The sequence below is a fragment of the Oratosquilla oratoria genome, chromosome 26, assembly GCF_046742065.1.
Source record: "Oratosquilla oratoria isolate Oo_2021 chromosome 26, ASM4674206v1, whole genome shotgun sequence".
NCBI lineage: Eukaryota > Metazoa > Arthropoda > Malacostraca > Stomatopoda > Squillidae > Oratosquilla > Oratosquilla oratoria.
In genome coordinates, this window is record NC_134802.1 from 43,392,142 (window position 1) to 43,418,043 (window position 25,902).

Here is a 25,902-nt window from a genome sequence, read left to right on the forward strand (position 1 = left end):
TCCGTCTCTCTTCCTCTCTCTTTTCCTTCTCTATGCCATCCCAGGTATCTCCTCCAATGGTCTAAACAAGAACAAGAGAGTTCGATTTGGAAAAAAAACGATATGACGTCATGAGTAGGTGCGCCCGTCCCACTAAATCATTCTGTCTCTTCAACACACGCGCTTCCTCGGCAGACTCTTTAAATTGAACCGACCTCCTGGTGTGAGGCCTTGGCGCCTCTCTTCGACCTCCGGCTCCCTCCAAGGTTCCTCTTGGAGACCACAGGAGACCTAACTCCTAATCAACGTGCCTTTCAGCACCGAGCAGGTATCAAATGCAACGAATGACTTCATTAGTATTCCAGGTCGTCGAGCAACGCTCCTTCCGCAAGTGTTGACGAACAATAATGGTCAAGGGTCTTAACAAGGGTGATCCAGGCAAGGTTATCACATTGAGACAGCAGGGGAGAACTGGTGGTAATGGATTTAAATTGGACAAACTTAGGTTTAAAAAGGGAATAGGAAAGAATTGGATCACTAACATAGTGGTTAACGAATAGAATAGACTTAGTAACCACGTTGTGAGCGCTGAAAGAATTGGTTGTTTTAAGAGATAATGTTATGGATAGGAATGAAAGGTGGTAAGGGACATGAAACTCCCTTGTGTAGGCCTTACGGTCCCTTGCAGTCTCCATCGTTCTTCTGTTCTTAATAAAACCTGGGAACTCAGTTGAGGAATGAGAGAACAAGAATCAGGAAGCCGCAAGACACTATGAATAATACAAATTAATAAACATGAGGCAAAGGAAGATAAAAAACAAAAGTGACTAGTTTATCTGATGTTTCCGAGCCGCAAGAGATACATTTGCATGACGCCATGTTTATTAAAACGCATGATGCCGAGAGATAACGACAGCCATCCGAACCGAATCTCTGCCTTTTAAACCCTTAACTACGGTGACGTTCTGAGGGCCGGGGCGAAATAAATGAATGGCGTTAGCCAGTATGATTTCATTAAAGAGTTGTCGTGATGATATAAGAGTTGAGAAGCTTTCCGAGTCTTGTCCTTTTTTTTTTTTTTTTTTTTGTGTGTGTGATCGCAAAGTGGCGACCTAATACGGGTCGATTATGCGTGGGAATTATTGTTAACAATACATCTTTCCACTCCTACACTCATAGTACATTTTTCTATATCAAACCCAAGCAGTGTGGTGAAGCCCACGGATGACCTTTAGCCCATAAGGTCGGTCCTAAGAAGAAAAGTGCGACAAATGAGCACTGGATGGATGTGGGATGGGTATAAGTTGGATGTATAATGGGTATAAACCTCGGCCACCTCTTTATAATAGGATAAGGACTTTTAGGTATGTATGTACAATTATGAGCAAAAGATCTGATCCACGCGAGTCCTCACAACGTCAGTTTGATTTTGTTTGTCAAGTACGTGATATATTTTCTTATGTAGTATCTTGTTTACAGTTAGGTAATTTTCTTGAATAGATGGGAAAAAAGTTTTCAGAAAAAAATATTATTTTTGTATCATGAAAAACTCTAGGTGGGCCAAATATATTGTTCGTGACTGTACCTATGTGTGTGTGTGTGTATATGTATGTATATATATATATATATATATATATATATATATACATATATGAGAGTTTTGGTGGTGGAAGTAAAACGAAGAGGTTTTATGTCACATTTTATATAATTCCTGAGGGGCCTTTCGGTTAGGTCACAGCGCCCGGGCGGTGGGCAGTTGTCCGGTGTCTCAGCGAGTCTAGTGTAAGGACATTTGCCACCTTTGACACACACACACACATATATATATATATATATATATATATATATATATATATATATGTGTGTGTGTGTGTGTGCGTGTGTGTGTGTGTGTGTGTTACTACTACTATTGTATATTATTACATCAGTGATGAATTGCAAGTAATCACCAGGAAGTTCCTCGTAAAAGTGGACGGATTGAGGGCAATTGTCCACGGTACGTCCACGCCTTTAACCCCATTCAATACTGCGACGGACTTTCTGCCCACATTTAATTCTGGCTAAGGACAAGCGATACTGGGGTAGTTGAGGATGCGGACTCAGTTCTGAACGGGTTCTCAAAGGGTCGAGACCCTTTGTGTCTAAGTTTCTCCCTCCAATAATAAAATAAAATCGAGCGTTCTAAACTTAAAGCTTATGACGTCATTATTATTGCACAATGACGTCACATTGTTGAAGGTTATGGTGCATTTGGAGTTGCAAAACGCATTACCCTTCTTTAACATTCACGAAGATGAATATTTGATCCCTAATTTCAGAGGGAAAAAAATTCTTTGCTAAGTCCGGTGGCCCAGATTCCGTCTGAAAATCAAATAAAATTACGCCGGATGGGAGAGTGTTAAAAATTGAAAAAAAAATAAAAAATAAAAAAAATAAATAAAACGAAAATGCATAATCTAATTTCGCTAGCATATGTTAGCAGACTGCTAAGAGCAACATGAATTATGCAGAGTGAGAGTGAGTGAGAGAGAGAAAAAGAGAATGAGAAAACATTAAGGAACATCATCAAAGGAAGGCTCTGGCTGATATGGACTGCACGGGATCAAACATAAACTTTATTCCTGGCATCCATGACAGAAATGGCTGTGCATAAGGTTTTAGCTGAGAAATGCTTCATTACAACTATTACGATCTATTACTACTATTATCAATTCTTATTAGCAATGGCTGTGCATAAGGTTTTAGATGAGAAATGCTTCATTACAACTATTACGATCTATTACTACTATTATCAATTCTTATTATCCATTGCTATGTTCGAAGAAGAGAGATGGAGTTTGAATGTGTTTGAGATGAGGTGTTTGAGAAGTATGATAGGGGCTACTAGACTGGCTAGAGTGAGAAATGAGGAGGTGAGGAGGAGAACAGGGGTGGAAAGGGAGTTGGGAGATAAGGTGGATGAAAGATTATTGGGATGGTTTGGACACTTGAAAAGAATGAGTGAAGAAAGACTAGGAAAAGAGGTGTGGAAGGCAGAGGTGGAAGGAGTGAACATGAGGGGGCGACCTAGGATGAGATGGATGGATGGGGTATAAGGGGCTTTGGGAAAGAGGGGATGGAAGAAGACAGAAGACAGGGGTGAATGGAGAATGGTTGTATATGGATGATGTGTGATACATGAGGTGGAATGGGTGGGGGATGGGGGTGAGGGAGTAGGTGTGAGAAAATTTTGAAGCAGCCCGAAGGGATTTCTCCCCGTCTTCTCCTTTTCTGCATGAAAAGACGGAGAAGAGGGTCGCCGATTTAATGAAGCGGCCTTGCTGTAGATGTGCTGCGTCTTGTGACACTGCTTCTAACCCAGGGCAGTGGACAGGATGCAGGGTTGACCGTCATCCAGGAGGTGCCAAGATAAGAGAAAGGGATGAGGGTGGAGGGGAGTGGAGTGTGATAGGGATGGAATGGGTGGGAGTGGTTTTTATGCCTTTTTTTTTTTTTTTTTTTTTTTGGCTACTTCCCTTATAAGGGAGAAAAAGCCTTTGGTATATGTATGTTAGATATACATCGATAACGAAAATGTCTCCTCTAACATAAACTCATCACCCGTTTTCTGTTGAACACTTGAGATGTCAGCTGGGTGGGCTAGATTACTGGCTATAAACCTGGGGACCATGAAAAAAAAAATAATAATAAATACTCTGTCCTAGCAGAAGAAATATAAGATAATTATGAGTGCCGTCTTTGTAATAAACCAAAGGGTTTCTCTTCATCAACATTTCTATTATAATTTTGCTCTTTTTTTTATTCATTATTATTATTTATTACTATTATTATTATTATCATCATTATTATTTTGTGGGATGGGATTTTGGGATAAAAATGAAAGGAACACACATGAATGTCGAGGATTCATGAAGAGCGAGACTGTAGTGACAAAAGGTTGTGAAACACTACGTTAGATCAAGTAAAGTCTCACCTACCAAACCTTGACAACGTGGCTCTCATTGTTAATTACCGTTTGCCTCAAGCTTTCTTAAATAACTGATCAACTGGTTCCGGACCTGGCGTCCAATGACAAAGTTTACGTTGGCTTTCATAATTAATTACTTTTAGAATTGCATGGGCCGCGTCCAGCCTACTTGTTTGAATCTCCTTCATCCTCTGCAGGAAGAAATGCACCCGACATGTCCACCTGTGCTCTTCCTGCTTCCGGTATCAATCAAGTTTCAAGTCGGGTACATAGGGATAATAGTAATGACTGTCATTTATTTCATATCGTTTGTTTGTTTGTTATTATTTGTCTGTTTATCTATTACTTGCTTGACTTTCATTTATTATTATTTATTTGTCAATTTATCGTTATTTACTATTTACCTGTTGTTTATTATTTAACTATACCTATGCATTTATTTTATTTATTATTATTTATATCATTATAATTTTTATTTTATTTCATTTTTTATCATTATTATATATTTTTTCCGCATCCGACCTAGTTATGGACCAAAAGGTCTCCTGTCGGCGTGCTCCGCCTTTGTAATCCTTTGTATACATGCAATGAATACATATTGTTCAAGAATGAGCCACCACCCGCATCTTCAAAAAAAAAAAAAAAAAAAAAAAAAAAAAAGGGGGGGGGTAAAATAGAGGAAGGATTTTAGTTTTAGTTTTAGTTTCCATATATTACTTTAGCAGCCCAATTTAGGACCGGGCTATCCTTTGGGGAACGACACAGCCCATCACAACGGTGACTTAAAAGGTTTAGCAAGGCAAACGTATGATGATATAGTTTTACATCACAAACTCCCCCCCAACCGGGAGGCTAGGACGGTGCCCCTCACAGAGGACTTTGTAGCGTCAACTTTAATTAACCATACCCTTGATTCAACTTCACCGGTGGCAGGATTCGAACCGACATCTCGACCTTCGCCGCAAGTAACGACGCCCTAACCCGCTCGGCTAGCGAGCTTCCAAAGCAAACATTTAATTATTATAAAAATGTAGAGGTAAACCATGGAATGGTGGGCGGGAAGAGAGCTTTAGAGGTGGTTTGGACATATGGAAAGAATGAACGAAGAAAAGACGACCAGATCAACAGTGGATGGAATGAACTTGAGAAAATCAAGAATAAGGACTGACGAGGTAAAGAAGACCTTGGACGTAAGATGAAAGCCTGTCGAGCAGGGAAGTGAGTGTCCAAAAGACAGGACTGAATGAAGGGAAATACAGACTAGCAAAGAGTACTGAAAACAGAAACGGACTGAGTGAACTTGAGAAGACCAAGAATGAGATGGACGGACGAGGTTAGAGAAAGCCTTGGACGCAAGATGAATGCCTGTCGAGCAGGTAAGAGTGTTCAGAAGAAAGAACTGGATGGAGGGATGTTCTCATCACCATCTACTCAGTTTTTGAGTGGATGAGTAGAGGGTGGGGGTTGCCTGTCAAGATCGAGGAGAGAGAGTGTGATGGAGACAGCAAATGAGAGGAAGAGATAGCGAGTACCACAGACGCCACACCCCCACCGAGAGAGAGAGGGGGGGGGAGAGAGAGAGAGTGGGGGAGAGAGGGGGGAAAGAGAGAGGAGGAGGAGAGAGGAGAGAGAGAGGAGAAAGGAGAGAGATGAAAGAGAAGACAGGAGAGAGTGAGAAAGAGGTGAGGGAGGAGGGAGGAGAGAGGAGAGAGAGGGAGAGTGAAAGAGAGAGAGGGGGGAGGTAGGTCGACTGGTTTAATAAGCAATGTATAGCAGAACCGCTATGCATGCATGCAGCCGAGGCAAGGCCGTATCGCTGTGATTGACCAGGCAATAATTATTATCGGCAGCGACTACGCCGGCGAGTCTTATCTCCAGGATCTGCCGCAGCGGCATAAATTCTGTTTATACTGAAGCCGCGGGCACGATACTTGCGGCAAACACCCCCGCCGGATACGCGGCAGGGCGGCTCATCTATACGAAAGCACTTTTTAAAAAATTATTATTATTATTATTATTATTATTATTATTATTATTGTTTTTTTGTTTTTTTTAGATACTACACAAGAACTTTCTCGTGGTCAACCATAAGAACGAAGGAGAGTGCAAGAGACCACAAGGCCTACGCTAGGCAGTTCCATGAAACCCACTCTGGGCAATAACGTTAACCAAATGCCCAAACAAATCATCCATTTACCTAAACGGGACGATAATTCATTTTCCATTTTCCAGCTAATCTTATTGGTTTACAGTTCAGGTTTAATCGAATCATAGTTTTACGTAATTTTATTTTTTCTTAAAAAAAAAGTGTAATCTAACCAAATCTGAAAATTGCAAAAAGAAAATCAGCATAAAGATATTTTTCGCCTCGTTTCTGGAAAGTTAAATGCGATATCCAGTCCATTCACCCAAAGTCAATGGATTTTTTTTATTCATTTATTTATCTACAAAGGATTACAAAGAAAGAGCATGCCGACAGGAGACCTTTTGGTCCATAACTAGGTCGGATGCGGAAAAAACATAATGATAAATAAGAAGAAAAATAAAAATTATAATAATACAAGTAATAATAAATAAAATAAATAAATGCATAGGTATAGTTAAATAATAAACAAACAGGTAAATAGTAAATGATATTAAATTGACAGATAACTAAAAATAAGTAAAACTCAAGTAATAAACAAATAATAACAATCAAATAAACAAATATAAAATAAATGGCAGTCACTACCAGCATCTTATTCTATTTAGTTATATATATATATATATATATATATATATATATATTTTTTTTTAAGAACTAGCCAGGAGATTTGATTCAGTAGACACACCCCTCATCCCCGGGGGTGTTTACGGGTAGAGTACCAACGGGTCCTTTTTGGCACACTTAAGTTTCTTTATTCTGACTAAAGCCAACGATTTTATTCAGCATGGAGGTGCCTCTGGCTTAGATGGGGCGAAGTGACGTCATCGTCTTGTTCAATAAGAATATGTATTTCTAGGTAAATCGCCAATACACAATTATATAACATACGAAAGTAATAACAATAATAATAATAATGATAAAATAATAATAACTAATAATAATAATAAAATAATAACAATAATAATAATAACAGCAATAATAAGATAATAATGATGATATCGGCAATAATAATATTTATACGAAAAAAAAAAATCACTGGTTTAATTTCAGGTATCAAAGCAGAACCACAATCCAATTGTCGGACATCTGCCACTAAGGTCTCTTCCGCAGATCTTGTGCAAAGTCCGAACCTTCGTTGACCCTAATTGGCTTGTTACACAAACCAATACCGACAGAACTTTACTCTCATCGTCGGCGTATCAACTGAAGACACGTTTCGCTTTGATCACGACCTTGTCGTGTGAGCATTCCATGCGCTGGACAAGGTACGGTAGTTCTCCTGTCCCGCAAAGTGGACTGCGGTCCCATGACGGGCCGGGGTGGGGGGATGGGGGGGTACGTGGGCGTTGGTTGTATTGATTGTCGTAATCTCAGGCTTAACTTTGTCCAGGGGTTTTGTCCACTAACGTGAGGTGCGTAATTTTCCGTTCTCTCTCTCTCGGTCTTTCAATCCCTCTATCCATCGTCACCCCCCCCCACTCTCTCTTTATTTCTCGGTCTTTCAATCTCTCTCTTCATCGCCCCTCAACTATTTCTCTCGCGATCTTTCAGTCTCTCTATTCCTCTCTCTCTCTCTCTCTTGGTTTTTCGTTCTCTCTATCAGTACCTCTCGTTTTTTTCTCTCGGTCCTCCAACCTCTCTCTCTCTCTCTTCCTCTCTTTTTATCTCTCTCGGTCTTCCAACCTCCCTAGTCCTCTCTCTCTCTCTCTCGGTCTTCCACCCACCCTAGTCCTCTCTCTCGGTTTTCAAACCTCCCTAGTCCTCTCTCTCTCTCGGTCTTCCAACCTCTATTCCTCTCTCTCTCTCTCTCTCTCTCTCTCTCTCTCTCTCTCTCTCTCTCTCTCTCTCTCTCTCTCTCTCTCTCCGAATTAATGTATGCATTTCATTGGGAACTTTACTGCGTCACCTCAACTTTTGCTTTAAAATTGAACTCCATCACGTTGGCCCGAGCCGGCTGCCAATGAACTGGAAACACGCTAATTAATTCCAAATTCGATAACTTCTATGATCTGAAGGATTACTGCTACGTAATTTTGTGCAATACTGTCCCCCGCCCTCCGACTTAGGTCATCGTGGTCGTCTTGTCCTTCAGAAAGGTCATAGAGGTGAAGTTTAAGGTCGCTCGTTAGGGTTTCTCTCCCTTAAGGCCCCAGCAGAGGACAAAAACAATGTATATTTTTCTATTACGTCAGTTTGGAAACCTACCGATATAATTTTTTTTGTAAAAAAAGAAAAGAAAAAATACACCAATAGTTTACTACACTTATGCTAGGCATATATGTTCGTGTACATATAATATTAAGCAATGTTTTTCATTTATATGTATATATATGCGTGTGTGTGTGTGTGTGTGTGTGTGTGTGTGTGTGTGTGTGTGTGTGTGTAAACACTGAATGGGTCCTAATGAACAGATTTATATTTCTCAACCCCAATTCATTTTAATTCTAAGCCATTAACTTCGAGTGACTCGAGTAGGCATACATGCAGAAATTGATACGTGGTCAAGCTAAGGACTCGAACCTTCGGTAGCACGTAACAAGTGACAGTGACTTAGCCCAATGCGCTATCAAGAGACACATTGGGCTCAGTCACTGTTACTTGTTACGTGCTAGCGAAAGTTCGAGTCCTTTGCCTTACCACGTATCAATTTCTGCATGTATGCCTCCTCGAGTCATTAAGCTGATGGCTTAGAATAAAAGTGGATTGTAGTTGATATATATATATATATATATATATATATATGTGTGTGTGTGTGTGTGTGTGTGTGTGTGTGTGTGTGTGTGTGTGTGTGTGTGTGTGTGTGTGTGTGTGTGTGTGTGTGTGCAAATATTATCTAAAAATTCCATTTCACGGTAAGGGTCGGCTATCCTAACAAACTTCAGCAAAGTCGACATCGTATTTGTCGCTATGTACATTACAACAGAAAGGGTCAACAACATTTCTGCGAAATCTTGAAGTTTTCATTGTGAAGCTCGTTCATAATCAAATAACATGAGTATATTTTACATATCCTAAAGGGAATTAGTGGCATCAAAGCTGGAAATATATTTTCTTTTATAATACCTCTTTTTTTTTTTTTTATAATACTCGTAAATACTAACAGTGCGAGTGCCCGAGGGGCTGACATTCGGTCCCCGGGCTGACCCTAAGATATCTTTTCATCATATTCAACAATATTTCTTACATTTTTCACAACTGGAAATCAGCCAATTGGCAACTGTTCTCATTTCCGTACCATTTTGAGCCGATGACAGAGAAACAGCCTCGCACTCACACAACACAAGCAACAGTCCAAAATGTCTTCCCAGAGAGAGCCCTGGGAGGTTCCAAGGACCGATGCCATCCACTGTGGGGCTGCGGGTTTTCCACTTGATAAAAAACGATGCAGCAACGGATTATAGACATAATGATCTCGAGAGTACGTGAATTTAACACAGAAGTAGGTAGAAACAAATAAGTTCAGTTAAGTCGTCAATGAAGGAGATAAGTTTCTAGGCTCTGCAAATAGCCACGCAAATGAATGCACGCCGGAGAAGAACAAAGAGAAAGAAGATGGACGAGTAGGCAGCTTCCAGAAGCTCGAACGAAAGACCTGAAACGACAAAACGTCGCGTCAAAACTCACCTCCGCTGTCGAGTCCTCTTCTTCTCGTCGTCGGAGAGCCCAGACCACGACCGCCGTCGACAGTCTGAGGTCGATCCTGTCCGCACTTTTCGTGTGTCGAGGAACTCCTCAGAACCTGTGAGGAGGAAGAGAAATTACAAGGTCACTAAGGCGAGGTAAAACGATATGTTCTTCTTAAAAGTGTCCCGTGGATTCTGAGGAAATAATGTACTCCCGACTCTAAACGTCGTCTTGTGCTGAGACGAAGTTACAGCGTCTGAAAGCGACATGACGTCATATCGACTAGCAATTCCTGCAAACGAAAACAAAATTTATATACATAATACTTTGATGTCAACAAAACGTGGACAAAAACATATTTATTAGATTAAATCATCTTAAACTAATAATGAACATAGCCTTTGGTCACAACTGTAATTTATGATACTTTACTCAGAAAATATGATAATTTGGTAACTTGAACATCAAATGTGATAATTATATTCTGGCGCTGAAGCAATTGATTGTTTTAAGAATAGACGAGATAACTTTATGAATAGGGAACGACTAGTGGTAAGGGACATGGAACTCCCTAGTGTAGGCCTTATGGTCTTTTGCAGCCTCCTCGATTCTTATGTTCTTATAATTACCTATGTGTCACAGTGCAATATCCATTGTCACATCAATGTACAACTCTGCAGAATAAAATCACCAGACGACCATAATGAAATATGTAAATTACCCATCCAGGATTAACGGTCAATGAACATATTTGGACGAAAATCCTTTAAGTTTTATCATACTAATAATGCCACCAAATGTAGACAATATACATACAAATACTAAAGGCTTTTCCCCCTTACAAGGGAGGGAAAAAAAAAAAAAATCCACTCCCACCCATTTTATCCCCACCCACTCCACTCCCATTCACTCCCCCTCCCTCCCTCTTATCTTGGCTCCTCCTGGATGACGGGTCATCCCTGCATCTTGCCCAAAATGACGAAAAAATATATATGAATAAATAATAATAATAATAATAACAATAATATTAAAAATAATAATTATAATAAAAATAATAACGTTAACAATAACTATAATAATATTATTAATAATAATAATTATAATAAAAATAATAACGTTAACAATAACTATAATAATAATAATAATAATATATATACCAAGGTTTTTTCCCCCCTTACAAGGGAGGTAGCCAAAGTCAAAAGGCATAAATCCACTCCCATCCATTTCATCTCCACATACTCCACTCCCATTCACCACCTCTCCCTCCCTCCCTCCCTCTCATCTTGGCTCCTCCTGGATGACGGGTCATCGCTGCATCTTGCCCATCGCCCTGGGTCAGAAGCAATGCAGCAAGGCACAGCACGTCCACAGCAAGGTCGCATGATGATGATGATGATGATGGTGATGATAGTGATGATGGTGGTGATGATGATGGTGGTGGTGATGATGATGATGATGATGATGATAACAATAATAAAATAATAACAACAACAATAATAATAATAATAATAATAATAATAAAAAGGTGAACATGATGCACTTGCTCGTTCTCGCGCATCTGGGGAGAGAGAGAGAGAGAGAGAGAGAGAGAGAGAGAGAGAGAGAGAGAGAGAGAGAGAGAAACAAAGAAATCTGCTTCTGCTGTCAGCGTTCCAATTGGATATGCAACAGCCGCGCTTTGGCCTCGTCCTTCGCAAGGAAAACTTCCTGTTTCTGAGAAAAGAGGCCAAGGGGGGGGGGGTTGCTACATGATGAGGTGTGTGTATGGGGGGGAAATAAAGATAAGCCATTCCCATTCTCTCCCCACCTCCCCTTCCCCCCACTACGTCATCCTTCTCCCCCTCCCCCCGCCCGTTCCCCTTAGATATCCAAAAGGGTGTGGGGGGAGAGGGGAGAGGGGAAGGGGGGAATTTAAAGGCGAAAAAGAGGAGAAAGAGAGGAGAGAGAAAAAGAGTGGTTAGGGTAGAATAGGGGAGGGAAGAGAAATGGGAGATAAGAAGAAGAACACAAGATAGGGAGAAGGTATGAAAGGGGGAGGCCTGGAGGGGGGGGGGAAGAGGAAGGGGAGGAAAAGTCTAAAGGAAGGAAATGAAAGGAGGAGACTGGGAGGAGAGAGGAGGATAGGGGAGGAAAGAGAAGATAAGAGGGGAGGAAACAGGAGGGGAGATAAGGTGAGGAAAGTGGAGAAAGAAGGGGGAGGAAGGAGGAAGGGAGGGGAGGAAGGAGGAAGGAGAGGAGGGAGAGGAGGGAAAGGAGGAGAGAGGGAGGAGGGAGGGGAGAGAGGGGGGAGGAGGAGGAGGGAGGGAGGGGGGGAGGGGGGGGGGTGGGAGGAGGAGGGGGGGAGTGGAGGGGAGGGGAGGGGGAGGGGAGGGAGGAGAGGGAGAGAGAGGAGGGAGGAGGAGAGGGGAGGGGAGGGAGGGAGGAGAGAGAGGAGGATGGAGGGAGGGAGGAGGGTTGTTATCGAAACCGTTCCGCCATTGGGGACCCGAATCCCCTTCAGAAGTCCTAATGACAGTCATTATCGTCTTCTTCCCACTGGAGGCATCGTCTTGGTCCGCCGTGGCACTATTGTCGTGGTGGTCGACGCAAGGAAAGATCCACCCTTCGACGACGAAAAAAAAAAAAAAAAAAAAAAAAAAAAAAAAAAAAAAATCTGCTTATTATTATTGCCATTATTATTACTATTGTAATTTATTTATTTATTTATCTATATTTAACACTCGCCACTTACAGAACCTTCTAATCACCCTTGAGACTCTCACTACCTTCCAAGGTTGGTATAAAGTACACATCAATGGGGGAGACTGCAAGAGACCACAAGGCCTACAATTGGCAGTTCCATGTCCCTAACCATCTGTCATCTCCATCCATAAAGATGTCTCATCTCATCTTAAAACGACCAATTGTTTCAGCGCTGACTACATGGTTACTAAGTCTATTCCATTCGTTAACTACTCAGTGGGTAAACCATTCTTGCCTATTTCCTTCTTATGTCCAATTTAAACCCGTTACTACGAGTCCTGCATTGTTGTCTTAATATGATGACCTTGCCTCCATGACCATTATTATAGTCCTTGTCCTTTCATTCTGTCTGCCATCAGGGTTTTCATTTTCGTAACGCCCTTTGGATGTACGCTGGCCGATCGTATTAGAGCGTCGCCGCCTGCGACGGAGGTTGAGGTGACGGCGGCTCGATCATTGCCACCAGCGAGTTGGACCAAGGGCATGGTGAAATAAATTCCACGCTACAAAGTCCTCTGTAAGGGGTACCGTTCTAGCCTCCTGATAGGAGGAGTTCGTGACGTAAAATGGAATCGTCATCAATCATCATCATCGTCTTTTGGTCGATTATTTGAACGACCAAAATCCCCCACCCCCCGTTTTCTCTCGCGCGCGTCGAACTATCTCTTACACAATCTGAGTTACAAATTCCTGATGTCACGGGTGAGATATTGCCTGCTGGCGAGCCTCGCGCAAAGTTATATTGAGGAGGACCATTGTCTTATTCTCCTTCTGCTGCTGAAGGAGTACCAGAAGACTCGAAGAAGACCGTTTGGTCCTTGCAACCCCTAACCCCTCTTTTTTTTTTTTGGTTGGTTGGTTGGTGAGGTCAACATCGGATACATACACGAGGAGGACTTTTTTCAGCGAAAGTCATCTCCCTGGCGCCTATTTTCATAATCCGTCATCTTCCTCTATTCCATTTAGAGATGCAGCCCCGAGAGGATGAATCTCGGTCGTCAGACGGGGCCAAAATCCCCCCCTCTCTCTCTCTCTCTCTCTCTCTCTCTCTCTCTCTCTCTCTCTCTCGTTCTCTCTATCTCGCTCTGTCTTACTCTCTTTCACTTTAGTTCCTTCACCTTTAAACACAAGCCGACAGTCGGCTGTTCCGCTTCTCTGCAACAAACATTAGTGACACACAGAATCCTACACCAATACAACAAAGTCATCTACTCAAAGCTTCTTCCAAAAGAGACCTACCATAGACCCAAAGGACCATTGCCGGTTGCTGTGGGGCTGCGGTACTCCAGCAAAGTGAAACTCTAGATAACAAATGTAAAAAAAACGATGACCACTTCGCACCAATAAGAGATAAAGTTCAGCCGTATCTTCGGGAGAGGCGAGGAGGAAAACGTCTTTTGGTTGAATTATATACTTTCACGTTCGCGACAGAAACCCGATCCGCCTTTAAAGTAAATAATAAATTTTCGTTTCTGTTTGTCATGGAATCAAGCAACTGCTAACGAGAAGGGTGGAAAACCGTCCGCTCGTTCAGACAACCGGAAGAGGTCCCAGCAAGACAGCAACAGGAGGAGGAGGAGGAGGAGGAGGAGGACAAGGAGGAGGAGGAGAAGGAGGAGGAAGAAGAGGAGGGGGTTAGGCAGCGGAGCATCGGCAGGACCACCGGAAATGAAAAGTGAGGTCAAATACCAAAGGTCACCTTCCCACCGTCCTATCGTATTCTAGGACAAATGGACCCGACCCTAACGTCGACCTTCTCTCTCTCTCTCCCACACATACACACAACCTCGTGGCGCAGTGGTTAGAATTCTCGCCTGCCACTACGGCGGTCCGGGTTCGAATCCCGCCCAGGGATGAAATAATTTCAGTATCGCTACGCTGCAGGTTGTTACTCCAACTCATGGGCGGGAAGTTGTGTGTGTGTGTGTGTGTGCGTGTAAGATCACGGTATTACCTATAGACCGGTCATACGAGCTCTGAGCTCTCATCCGGGAGGTTAATAACTGTCGATCACGAGTCCAACAAGTGATCTAAGACCATGGTGAATCACACGGAAATAATCTCCCCGATTAACTTTCCTCATGTACATTATGTCCTTCTAGTTTTGTACCTCAATTATACCCAGACCCAATCGACGCCTGTTGGGACAGATTAACGTATTAGAGCGTCACTACTTGCGGCGGCGGTCGAGGTGACGGCGTTTCGATATGTGCCACCAGCGAGTTGGACCAAGGGCATGGTGAATTAAATTCCACGTTACAAAGTCCTCTGTAAGGGGCACAGCCTTAGACTCCTCATAGGGGGCTTCGCGATTTTGTTTCTCTTTCAGCTGAAGAAACGCCACAATCTTAAAACTCTTCTTTCGATTAACCTTTCCGTTTCATTCCAATGTCGGTGTTTTCATTTAATTGTGAACAACCTCTTCCGTAGCAAAAGGAGAAGATGAAAAGAAGACGGAGAAGAAGAGAAAGAAGATGAAGAAGATGAAGAAGAAGAATAGGAAGAAAAAGACGATGCAGAAAAAGAAGAATACGGAGAACAAAAGGAAGAAGAGGAAGAAGATGAAGAAGAAGACGGGGAAATAAAATAGGGAGAAAAAGAAGAGGAAGACGAAGAAGACTGAGAAAAAGAAGAGGAAGAGGAGGAGGAAAAAGAAGAAGACGAAGAAGAAGAAGAGGATGAAGACGAAGAAGGAGAAGACGGAGAAGAATACGGAGAAAAAGAAGAAGAAGAGAAAGAGGTAGAAGAGGAAGAAGGAGAAGACGACGAATAAGAATACGTGGAAAAAGAAGAAGAGAAAGAATAAGAGGAAGACGAAGGAGAATACGGAGAAAGAAGAGGAAGAAGAAGATGAGGAAGAAGAAGATGAGGAAGAAGGAAACCGTAATCTTTTTCTCAAAGCCTCACCGGTCTTCTTCCTCTTCTGAAGAAGAAGAAAAGGAGAAGGAAATAGTAATCTTATCTCAAAGCCTCACCAGTCTTCTTCCTCTTCTGATGAAGAAAAAAAAAAGAGGAAGAAGAAGAAGAAGAAGGAGGAGGAGGAAACAGTAATCTTTTCTCAAAGTCTCACCGGTCTCCTTCCTCTTCTTCTTCTTCTTCAGAAGAATAAGAATAAGAATAAGAATAAGAAAGTAATCTTCTCTCAAAGCCTACCCGGTCTCTTTCCTCTTCCAAGAGATCCCAGCTCCTTATTAGCATACAAACGTTGGTTGGCAAGCAATAGGAACCACTCACAGCCACCAACACTGAACACCCCCGGAGTCAGGTAACGTCTGATCTATCAGAATGGCCCCCGACAATGACTCGCTTCCCGTTCCAGGAAGAACCAGAAGGTAAGGAGCCTACGCCGAGAGGCGCGTAGCTGATGGAGATCGGATAGGAGTGCGGGATTCGAACCCACGACTAAGCGATTGCGAGGGCAGCAGGCTTCCGATGACGCTATCTAGAAGATGCTCTATAGCGAGCGAAGCTTTCGGTTTTTTTGGCGAATGAAAGATTAAACGAATAAATAAACTGATGAAAGAATGAATGAATAGATAAATAACTAAATAAATATAATCGTGAAAGTCATTCAAAGGCACGTATTACACTCACAAAGCGTTTCTAATTGGCTTTTGATGTGTGTGTGTGTGTGTGTGTGTGTGTGTGTGTGTGTGTGTGTGTGTGTGCGTGTGTGTGTGTACATGTAAGTAAAGCTCACTAAATATACATATAAATACATAAATGCATACAGTGTGTGTGTGTATGTGTGTGTGTGTGTGTGTGTGTGTGTGTGTGTGTGTGTGTGTGTGTGTGTGTGTGTGTGTGTGTGTGTGTGTGTGTGTGTGTGTGTGTGTGTGTAAATAAATATAAAAATAAAAACAAAAAATAAACAAATAAATATCTAATTAACAAACAATCAAATATGACCCACAAACCGAAAGAGAGAGAGAGAGAGAGAGAGAGAGAGACAGAGAGAGAGACAGAGAGAGAGAGCGAAAGGAAAAACTCTTAGGAAAGCGTCTTCATCGCCGGATGAAGCTCACACCGCGACACATTTTTCGCCACAAATCAAATTTATCGACAAGATGGACTCCTCCCCCACCCCCACCCTACGCCCACCACCCACACCCTACGCCCACCACCCACGCCCACCCCCACCCCACGCCCATAATTCGATCCAGCCTCAATCTCATCTGTTTTGGTCCACTGAAGAGCCTAATCCGGCAAAAGAAATCTGAGGATATTGATGAAATGAGACTTTTCGCCACTCGGGACGGGATGTGATTCACAATACCCTTGGACTACGTGCTGGCCTTGTGATCGGCAGCTTTTTACCCTTCCGGATGGGCGCTCATATACTATGGACAATGCTGTGAACTTGTACGCAAACACACAACTCTTTGCTCACCAGAGCTGGGGTACTTGTCTGAAGTGCTGTGATGCTGTTGACGGAAACATGCAGCTGAATATAGTCTGACTTTCGCCAGAAGCGTGAATGCACGTGCGACCATCATGGTTTTGGATCACGTGTTGGACTCGTGATCGTCAATTATTCCCCTCCCGTAAGAGAGCTTAGAGCTCATATATGACCGATCTATGGGTACTGTTTTGACCTTACACGCACATACACACCCAACTCCCCGACCACAAGGGTTGGAGTAACGACTCCCAGCGCAGCGATACTGAAATTATTTCAGCCCTGGGCGGGATTCGAACCCGGACCGCCGTAGTGGCAGATGGGAACTCTAACCACTACGTGTGTGTGTGTGTGTGTGTGTGTGTGTGTGTGTGTGTGTGTGTGTGTGTGTGTGTGTGTGTGTTTATTTCATCTCTACGCCGTAAAAATGTTGCAATTAGAAATATACTTTTTAAGTATCCGTTATGTGTGAATTTACACACAAACACACACGCACTCACGTACACACAAGAATTTAAGAACAAACTAGATATTGCGAGATATAAAGACGGGTCACTACGAGCATAGCTCCCCTTCCCGTATAATACAACTAGGTAAATACACACACTTATATCCACGCGCAAAATCTACTACCTTCTTCCACTTATCACTACACACACAAAGTTTCTCCACATATATATATATATATATATATATATATATATATATATATATATATATATCTGTGTGTGTGTGTGTGTAAATATATATATAAATTTTATATATATATTTTTTTTTTTTGGTATATGGTATACAAAACGCAGAATCAACGCCTGAATGCAAACACGTAGGCAAAATGACCCCAGTAATAATTTCAAATCATTTCTGGGTACAGCTCGCCCTAAAAAATCTCACTTACAGAATTATTTATGATATCGGAAAGCGATATTAAATGCACTCGACTTCAAAAGCATAATGTCATTATAATTTATCATTTAATGAATCAAACATTTGCTTCGTTCTATGACGTTTGTCATTCAGTTTATCTGACGATTTTTTTCGGCCTTGGGAATTTATCTATTCGTTCCGTTCTGCCTGCCGCCAGGTGATTTTATTCAGCTGTGGGAAGATCCCCTTCGCTATATTTTCTATTCGTCAAAATCAGATCCATTTAGCCAGAATAAATTAACGAAAGGACGACACTCATGATATAGTGTTCATCGAGGTCACTCCGCCTGGGAGAGAGAGAGAGAGAGAGAGAGAGAGAGAGAGAGAGAGAGAGAGAGAGAGAGAGAGAGAGAGAAAGAATGTGAGTGTGTGTGTATGTGTGTATATAAGTGTGTGTGTATGTATATATGTATATATATATATATATATATATATATATATATATATGTGTGTGTGTGTGTGTGTGTGTGTATGAGAGACAGAGAAAGAAAGTGTGTGTATTATAAATATATATATGTGTGTGTGTAAGAAAGAGAGAGAGAGAGAGAGAAAGAGGGAGAGGGAGAGAAAGAGAAGGAGAGAATAAGAAATCGGTTTTTCCAACCTTTGTTGGCCCTTTGGTGAGGGGTAGGGGATCTGTCCTTAACTAAACAAGGTCAAGTCGCACCACCCTAACAAAGGCCACACGAGACCACGAAGAACGCATCAAGTTAATTAAATTCTTTTTGATTCCTGGATTATGACCGGCGACCGGGAATGACCCAACATAACCTAACCTGACCTAGAACGCCCGGTCAGGAGAGAACAAATCAATAACAACTGGATTAAGGTCCGGAGTGATTAATTTGGTTAAAAAAGGACGAGGGAAAATGTTTTGTTGATTCACAACCAAGGTATGATGGGAACAGATTTGAGAGAAGGATGTGTATGTTTGTACGTGCTACAACATTCAAGGAGTATTGTATCAGGGAGAATAAGTCAAATAAAAATGACAGAAAGATTAGAAAGTAATAAAAAAAATATGCATTGTGGCAATAATCGAAAGCCAAGGACAAATAAAGGGGTAGAAATAGGATAGAGGAATAAATAAATAAACGAATAAATAAATAAACGAGCCAATAAATAAGTTAATAAGTAAATACATAAACATAATAAAATACCTACTATGGCTTCTGTGATATCGACCTTTTTCGCATACGTTAGATAGAATAAATATTTTGTTTTACTATTAATCTGGAAAAAAAATGAGAACTTGAGGGTGCTTGTTGAACATATACTGTCACATTTGTTACATCATCATATGAACATAAGAATGGAGAAGATTGCAAGAGACCATAAGGCCTACACTAGGCAGTTCCTTGTCACTTACCACCTGTCATACCTATCCATAAAATCATTTAACCTTCTTCTTGTTTCAACGCTCACTACGTGGTTACTAAGTCTTTTCCATTCGTTAACCCTTCTGTGGCTAAACCAGTTCTTGTCCATTTCCTTCTTCAACTTGCACAACAAGGATCAAAGTGGAAATCATCTTTCAAACTGAACAGGAAGAAGGCTGGATAAAGACACCTATTATGGGCTGTATGTTACTATCGCTTCTATCCTAATGGACAATATCGCAACGGTGGAGAGGGAAAGTGAGAAACGATGGTATTGACGAGACATCCGAAAGAAGATATAGATAGAAAGAGAAAGAGAGCATGTGTGTGTGTGTGTGTGTGTGTGTGTGTGTGTGTGTGAGAGAGAGAGAGAGAGAGAGAGAGAGAGAGAGAGAGAGAGAGAGAGAGAGAGAGAGAGGGAAAGTATGTGTGTGTGTGTGTGTGTGTGTGTGTGTGTGTGTGTGTGTGTGTGTGTGTGAGAGAGAGAGAGAGAGAGAGAGAGAGAGAGAGAGAGAGAGAGAGAGAGAGAGAGAGAGGGAAAGTGTGTGTGTGTGTGTGTGTGTGTGTGTGTGTGTGTGTGTGTGTGTGTGTGTGAGTGTGTGTGTGTGTGTGTGTGTGTGTGAGAGAGAGAGAGAGAGAGAGAGAGAGAGAGAGAGAGAGAGAGAGAGTGTGAGAGAGAGAGAGAGCGAAAGAGAGATGGTGAGAGAGGACGAGACAGAGAGAACGAGACAGAGAGAGAGAAAGAGAGAATGGACGAAGAACAACGAAAAATATATAAAAAAATAGAAGAAAAAAAAACAAAAATGGGGAGAGAAAGAAAGCTGCGAGAACAGCGTGTATGCAAAGCTGACACGTAAGAGGACTGACGATAAAAGCTGACGTTTTTCACTTCCCCGAGAAACAACCAGAGTCTGGTTCATGTACAGGCGACTGTATATCCAAGTATCCGGATATTTTCCAAGAAAAAATACAAGTACAGTAACTTTGCTATGTACTTAAGTCCAAGTACTTAAAATAACAGATTAATATCATCAGAAAGTTCACTAGAATCTATATACAGTACATAACTTTTTATTGAATACAATGTACTTGTTTGTACTTGAATATACTTGGTATTTTTCAAGTACTTTGGGTCTAAGCACAAGTACATGAAAATGTGTACTTAAGTCCAAGTACATGTAGATGAACTTGAGCCCAACCTTGGCCTGTACAAGTGTACATGAGTATCTGTACTTGAGTACAAATACAAGTAAATTTACTTGGATCCAACCCTTATATAAATCTCATATAAATCCTTGGAAGGGAAAGATTTATATAAGGAAAGATTTTTTTAAGAATACCACCGTAAGATTCTTACTGTGGTATTCTTAAAAAATTCCTTTCCTTATATAAATCTTTCCCTTCCAAAAATTTATATCAGATTTATATAAGGATATATATATATATATATATATATATATATATATATATATATATATATATATATATATATATATATATATATTTTTTTTTTTTTTTTTTTTTTTTTTTTTTTAAGAATACCACCGATAGAGTCTGAGAGTCCGAGAAGGAACAGACATTCCTTAGGCAAATCAACCTTGAGGATGGATAGGGCATCCGCCAGTGAGCGCGTCGCTTCACTCACACCCCGGCGTCAGTTCCCAAGGTCTCTCCGGGCAAGCTCCCATGCAGACGCCCTCCCTTCCCATTCCAAACAACTCTCGATCAATTTTCTTCAGCCATGAATTCTATGGTAGTCTCTCACCTTCGTCTCCTCTATCGAGTGTTGTCTCTTGCGGAGACGACCCTGAAGGGAATTAACTGACGTGACACGTGATAGTCAGTTTACCTGTTCAGACACAACTGTCAGTTATAAATGTGCCTGGACAGTGAGCCTGACAAGTTGTATCAACTGACAAAATGATTTTTGTGATCAATTCTCGTGAATTTCACAGTGGTACTCGTCATAAAATAGATTACAATGAATAACTATGACACTAACATATACTAACAAGACTGTTCAGTCTATAATATGATCAGTTGCAGGAAAATAAAATAAAACAAAATAAGACAAGATATATAAAACACAATAAAATAAAATTATTATAAGATAAAGATAAAATAAAATAAAATATAAAATAAAACATGCGATAAATATAAGATAAAAATAAATGTAAATATATATACATAAAATAGAATTAATAAAAAGACACAAAACAAAACAAAACAACTTCGGGAAGACAATGAGAGGATCTGGAAGAGCAATGAATATAAGATAAAAATAGATGTAAATATATATAAAATTGAATTAATATAAAGACACAAAACAAAATCAAACAAAACAAAACTTCGGGAAGACAATGAGAGGATCTGGGAGAGCGATAAATATAAGATAAAAATAAATGTAAATAGATATAAAATTAGAATTAATAAAAAGACACAAAACAAAATAAAACAAAACAAAACTTCGGGAAGACAATGAGAGGAGCTGGAAGAGCGATAAATATAAGATAAAAATAAATGTAAATATATATAAAATAGAATAAAAAAAAAAAAAGACAAAAAATAAAATAAAACTTCGGGAAGGGAATAAGATGATCTGGGAGAGCGATAAATACAAAATAAAAATAACTGTAAATATATATAAAAATAGAATTAATAAAAAGACACAAAACAAAATACAGCAAAACTTCGGGAAGACAATGAGAGGAGCTGGAGGCCTATTGGTCCATACATGGCTGTATCTGTATCTAATTTTTTTTTTTTTTATAGCTGAAGAAATGAGAGTATTGAGAATAATAATGGGGATCACCAGAAGAGACTGGATTAAAAACGAGAAAATAAGGGAACACCTAAAAGTTGAGCCGATTGTTGAAGTCATAGAATGTAGTTCAGCTCGAAGCTTTAAGAATCACTAAGATAAACACCTAAGCAAGATGCTGTAATGATTATCACTTATTCTGTATTATTTGCTTTTGTTTCGTTATCATTTGTCTGTTTGATTCCCACTTATTATTAGTTATATGTCATTTATCATTATTTACTATTTACCTATTTGTTTATTATTTAATTATTCCTATGCCTTTATTTGTGTATTTTATTTTCTATTTACATTATTATAGTTTTTATTTATTCATTTATTATGATTTTTTCGCATCCGACCTAGATATGGACCAAAAGGTCTTCTGTTGGCATGCTCCACCTTTGTAATCCTTTGGTCATATGAAGAGAATGGAGGAAAGTAGAGAAAGTAGATATCCAAAGTAGTATTTGGAATGGCAGCCTTAGAGGAAGGAGACCGGTTGGAAGACTGGAAAAGGTGGATGGACTGTGTGGAAAAAGAACTTGGAAGGAGGAAATTTATCGTTGGGAAGAAGTAAACGAACAAGAATTTTACGAAGATCGAAGTGAGTGGAGGCGTCTGATGATGAGGTCGACGACTGACAGTTGAAATCAACTACCTGGCGTCTAGTGAGAAATGAGTAAATAATTTTAGTCGTGGATTCGTAGCTAAGTAAATGTCGAGACTTTTTCTGAATACCTCTACAGTGGAACAATCAATTTAAGTTGGATGATGGACCATTTCGTATATTAACAACGCGACTGATTTTGGAGACGGGAAGTACATTGTCGATGGTGTGAATGGGAGGAAAGGGAGGGGGAGGGGGAAGGGGAGGAGGGGATGGGATGGGGTAATTTTTTAAAAAACGAGCGAGACTGGGGAAAGGGGGATGATGTGTGTGTGTGTGTGTGTGTGTGTGTGTGTGTGTGTGTGTGTGTGTGTGTGTGTGTGTGTGTGTGTGTGTGTGTGTGTGTGTGTGTGTGTGTGTGTGTGTGTGTGTGTGTGTGTGTGTGTGTGTGTGTGTGTGTGTGTGTGTGTCTACCCAGTAAACCCAAGAAGACATACGGGTATGTCTTTAACACTGGTTAGGTCATGTGGTCTAATGTATTAAATGGAGTTTGTCGATTCCTCTTGCGTTGCGCAATCTCTTCGGTTCTTCTCGAAGTAGGATAAGGGGGGGGAGGAAAGGGGGTGAAAATCCCTCTAAACTGAGGGAGACTCAGATGTGAAGGAAAGAGTTTGGGGGGAATATTCAGTACTAAATAACAACGAGTCTCTCTTTGTACATTCTATCGCACTGAGGAGGTAAAAGAAGCGTTAAAGGGGAGATTGAAAAAGAGTGGCAAGACGAAGAGAGAACAACTGATCAGCATTTTTCTCTCTTTTATGCCAAGTTTTTGAGTGTCCTTAAGTCATAAAAAGGGTGTTGCGGGACTCTGGTCCGTATGGTTGTCTCTGAGGTCCTCTGGTCCGTATGGGTGTCTCTGAGGTCCTTATGCAGTCAATACCCCATGCCGGGGATGACGTTAGTGGGAAGGAGGGAGATGAGGGGAGAGGGAAGGGGAGAGGGGAAGGGGAGAGGAGAAGGGAGGGGGAGGGGAGAGGGGGAGAGAAGGGAGAGGGAGGGGAGAAGGGAGAGGAAGGAGAGAAGGGAAAGGGAGGAAGAGGGGGAGAGGGGAAGAGGAGAGGTGAAGGGGGAAGAGGAATCGGGGAGAAGGGAGAGGGAGGGGAGAAGGGAGAGGGAGGGGAGAAGGGAGAGGGGAAGAGGGGAAGAGGAGAGGGGAAGAGGAGAGGAGAGGGGAAGGGGATAAGGGAGAGGGAGGGAAGAAGGGAGAGGGGGGAAGAGGGGCGAGGGGAAGGGGAGGGGCGAGGGGAAGGGGAGAAGGGGAGGGAGGATAGGGGGGGAAGGTGAGAGGGGAGAGGGGAAGGAGAGGGAGGAGAGAGGGGGGAAGGAGAGGGAGGAGAGAGGAGGGAAGGGAGGAAGAGGGGAGTGGGGAAGAGGAGGTGAGAGGGGGAAGAGGAGGTGAGAGGGGGAAGAGAGTGGAGATAGAAAGTAGGAACGACGCCAGGAGACATCATCTATCATCAATTGGGGGGCAGCATCATACGCCAGTGATCGCGCTACTACTTGACTCACACACCGGCACCAGTCCCCACGGTCTCTATGGGAAAGCTCCCATGCAAACACCCTCCCTTCTCACTCCGAACAACTCTCGACAGGATGACCTCCTTGGTTATAAAGAGGCAGTTATGGAAGAAGTAGTTAAGTGGTTAGTTTGAATAAAAGAAAAACGATTTACCTAATACGGAAATTGAGGTAAATTATAAATAAAATCTATATTATAAATAATAAACAAATATATAATTATAAAATCGTTCCCTAGAAAGGCGGCGCCTCACACGTAACAAATTAATCAAAAACAATGACGGGTAAAAAAAAAAAAAAAAAAAAAAAAAAAAAAAAATTATAAAAAATATCATACATGAATAAATACAAAACTAAAAATCACAAAATATAATAAAAATACTGTGAAATAAATAGATACACAGGCTGGATCAACGGGGGAAACGACACCTGGTACAACAGGAATTCAGAAGCTTAGTCTTTAGCTGGAGGGTGAGGTGGGGAGGAAGGAGGAGGTAGAAGACGTCGGAGAAATCGAGAGATGTTGGTTCAATTGGCTCAAGAAAGTGGAACTTGAGAGCCCTCAAGTCCCGAAGAAGAAGAAGAAGAAGAAGAAGAAGAAGAAGAAGAAGAAGAAGAAGAAGAAGAAGAAGAAGAAGAAGAAGAAGAAGAAGAAGAAGAAGAAGAAGAAGAAGAAGAAGAAGAAGAAGAAGAAGAAGAAGAAGAAGAAGAAGAAGAAGAAGAAGAAGAAGAAGAAGAAGAAGAAGAAGAAGAAGAAGAAGAAGAAGAAGAAGAAGAAGAAGAAGAAGAAGAAGAAGAAGAAGAAGAAGAAGAAGAAGAAGAAGAAGAAGAAGAAGAAGAAGGGGGGCACTCGACAGAAGAGCAATGAAAAGGGTGAAACATAACGAAGCTGAAGAACGCGACCAAGTGAGAGAGAGAGAGAGAGAGAGAGAGAGAGAGAGAGAGAGAGAGAGAGAGAGAGAGAGAGAGAGGAGAGAGAGAGTCAGAGAGAGAATATTGCCGAAAGTCTATGAAAAAAAGAAAAACTTCCGACGTTGTTATAAACTATAAACTCTGAAGTGCTCCCCAACTACTCAGAAGAGCCGTCAGAGATCACAAGAAGGAGAAGAGAGGTCAAAGGTCATTGGCGAAGGTCTTCTCTTCTGCAAACTCATCTCAAAGTGGTGGATAATTTGAACCACCCATGAACCACACTTTCAAGATAATTTACTTAAAATGAGGTTACGAGGCCAAGAAAAACAAAAAGTGAGGAATTCCAAAACTGAATATTGTTCTGAAGAAGAAGTCTTCCTTTATCAGATCGACATTTTGATATCTGATATGAAGTTCCGTGTGCGTTAAATCTTTCGACTTCTTGCACCAGATTTAGTCAGTTAACATGTTAATCATTCAAACACAAAGAGCAAAGGTGACGGCTTCGGCCGTAGCTACTCAGCGCCTCCTAGCGTAGGGTCCTCACCTCCCATCTTGATAACGAAAAATGGAGGACAATGTGCCGTCCACACCACAAACGACCGCTTTGCCACGCAGACTAACAGGTAATTGGCTACTGGAACAACCCACCTCGCCAATTTCAGCGACTATTGTTCGGGACGCACCGGGACAGCAGCCCTCCAGGCCACGAGGCGATCGCTGATTGGCCGATCGGACTGCCGCGTGATCCCGGAGCACTATATAAACCTGTCACTTACACAGTAAAGAAAGAACAGAATGAAACATTTATTCCTCACCACCTTCGATCACTCAATCAC

At 41.3% G+C, this 25,902-nt stretch overlaps 1 protein-coding gene across 7 annotated transcripts in view; it reads right to left on the bottom strand.

Moving 5' to 3' along the window:
• LOC143039494 (uncharacterized) overlaps nucleotides 1-25,902 on the bottom strand; it is a 957,356-nt gene that overhangs the window by 158,677 nt on the left and 772,777 nt on the right. For all 7 annotated transcript variants that reach the window (XM_076209611.1, XM_076209609.1, XM_076209610.1 and 4 more), the window contains one exon: nucleotides 9,717-9,831. In XM_076209611.1, coding sequence (XP_076065726.1) covers nucleotides 9,717-9,831 — 115 coding nt within the window. The remainder of the gene's footprint in view (nucleotides 1-9,716; nucleotides 9,832-25,902) is intronic.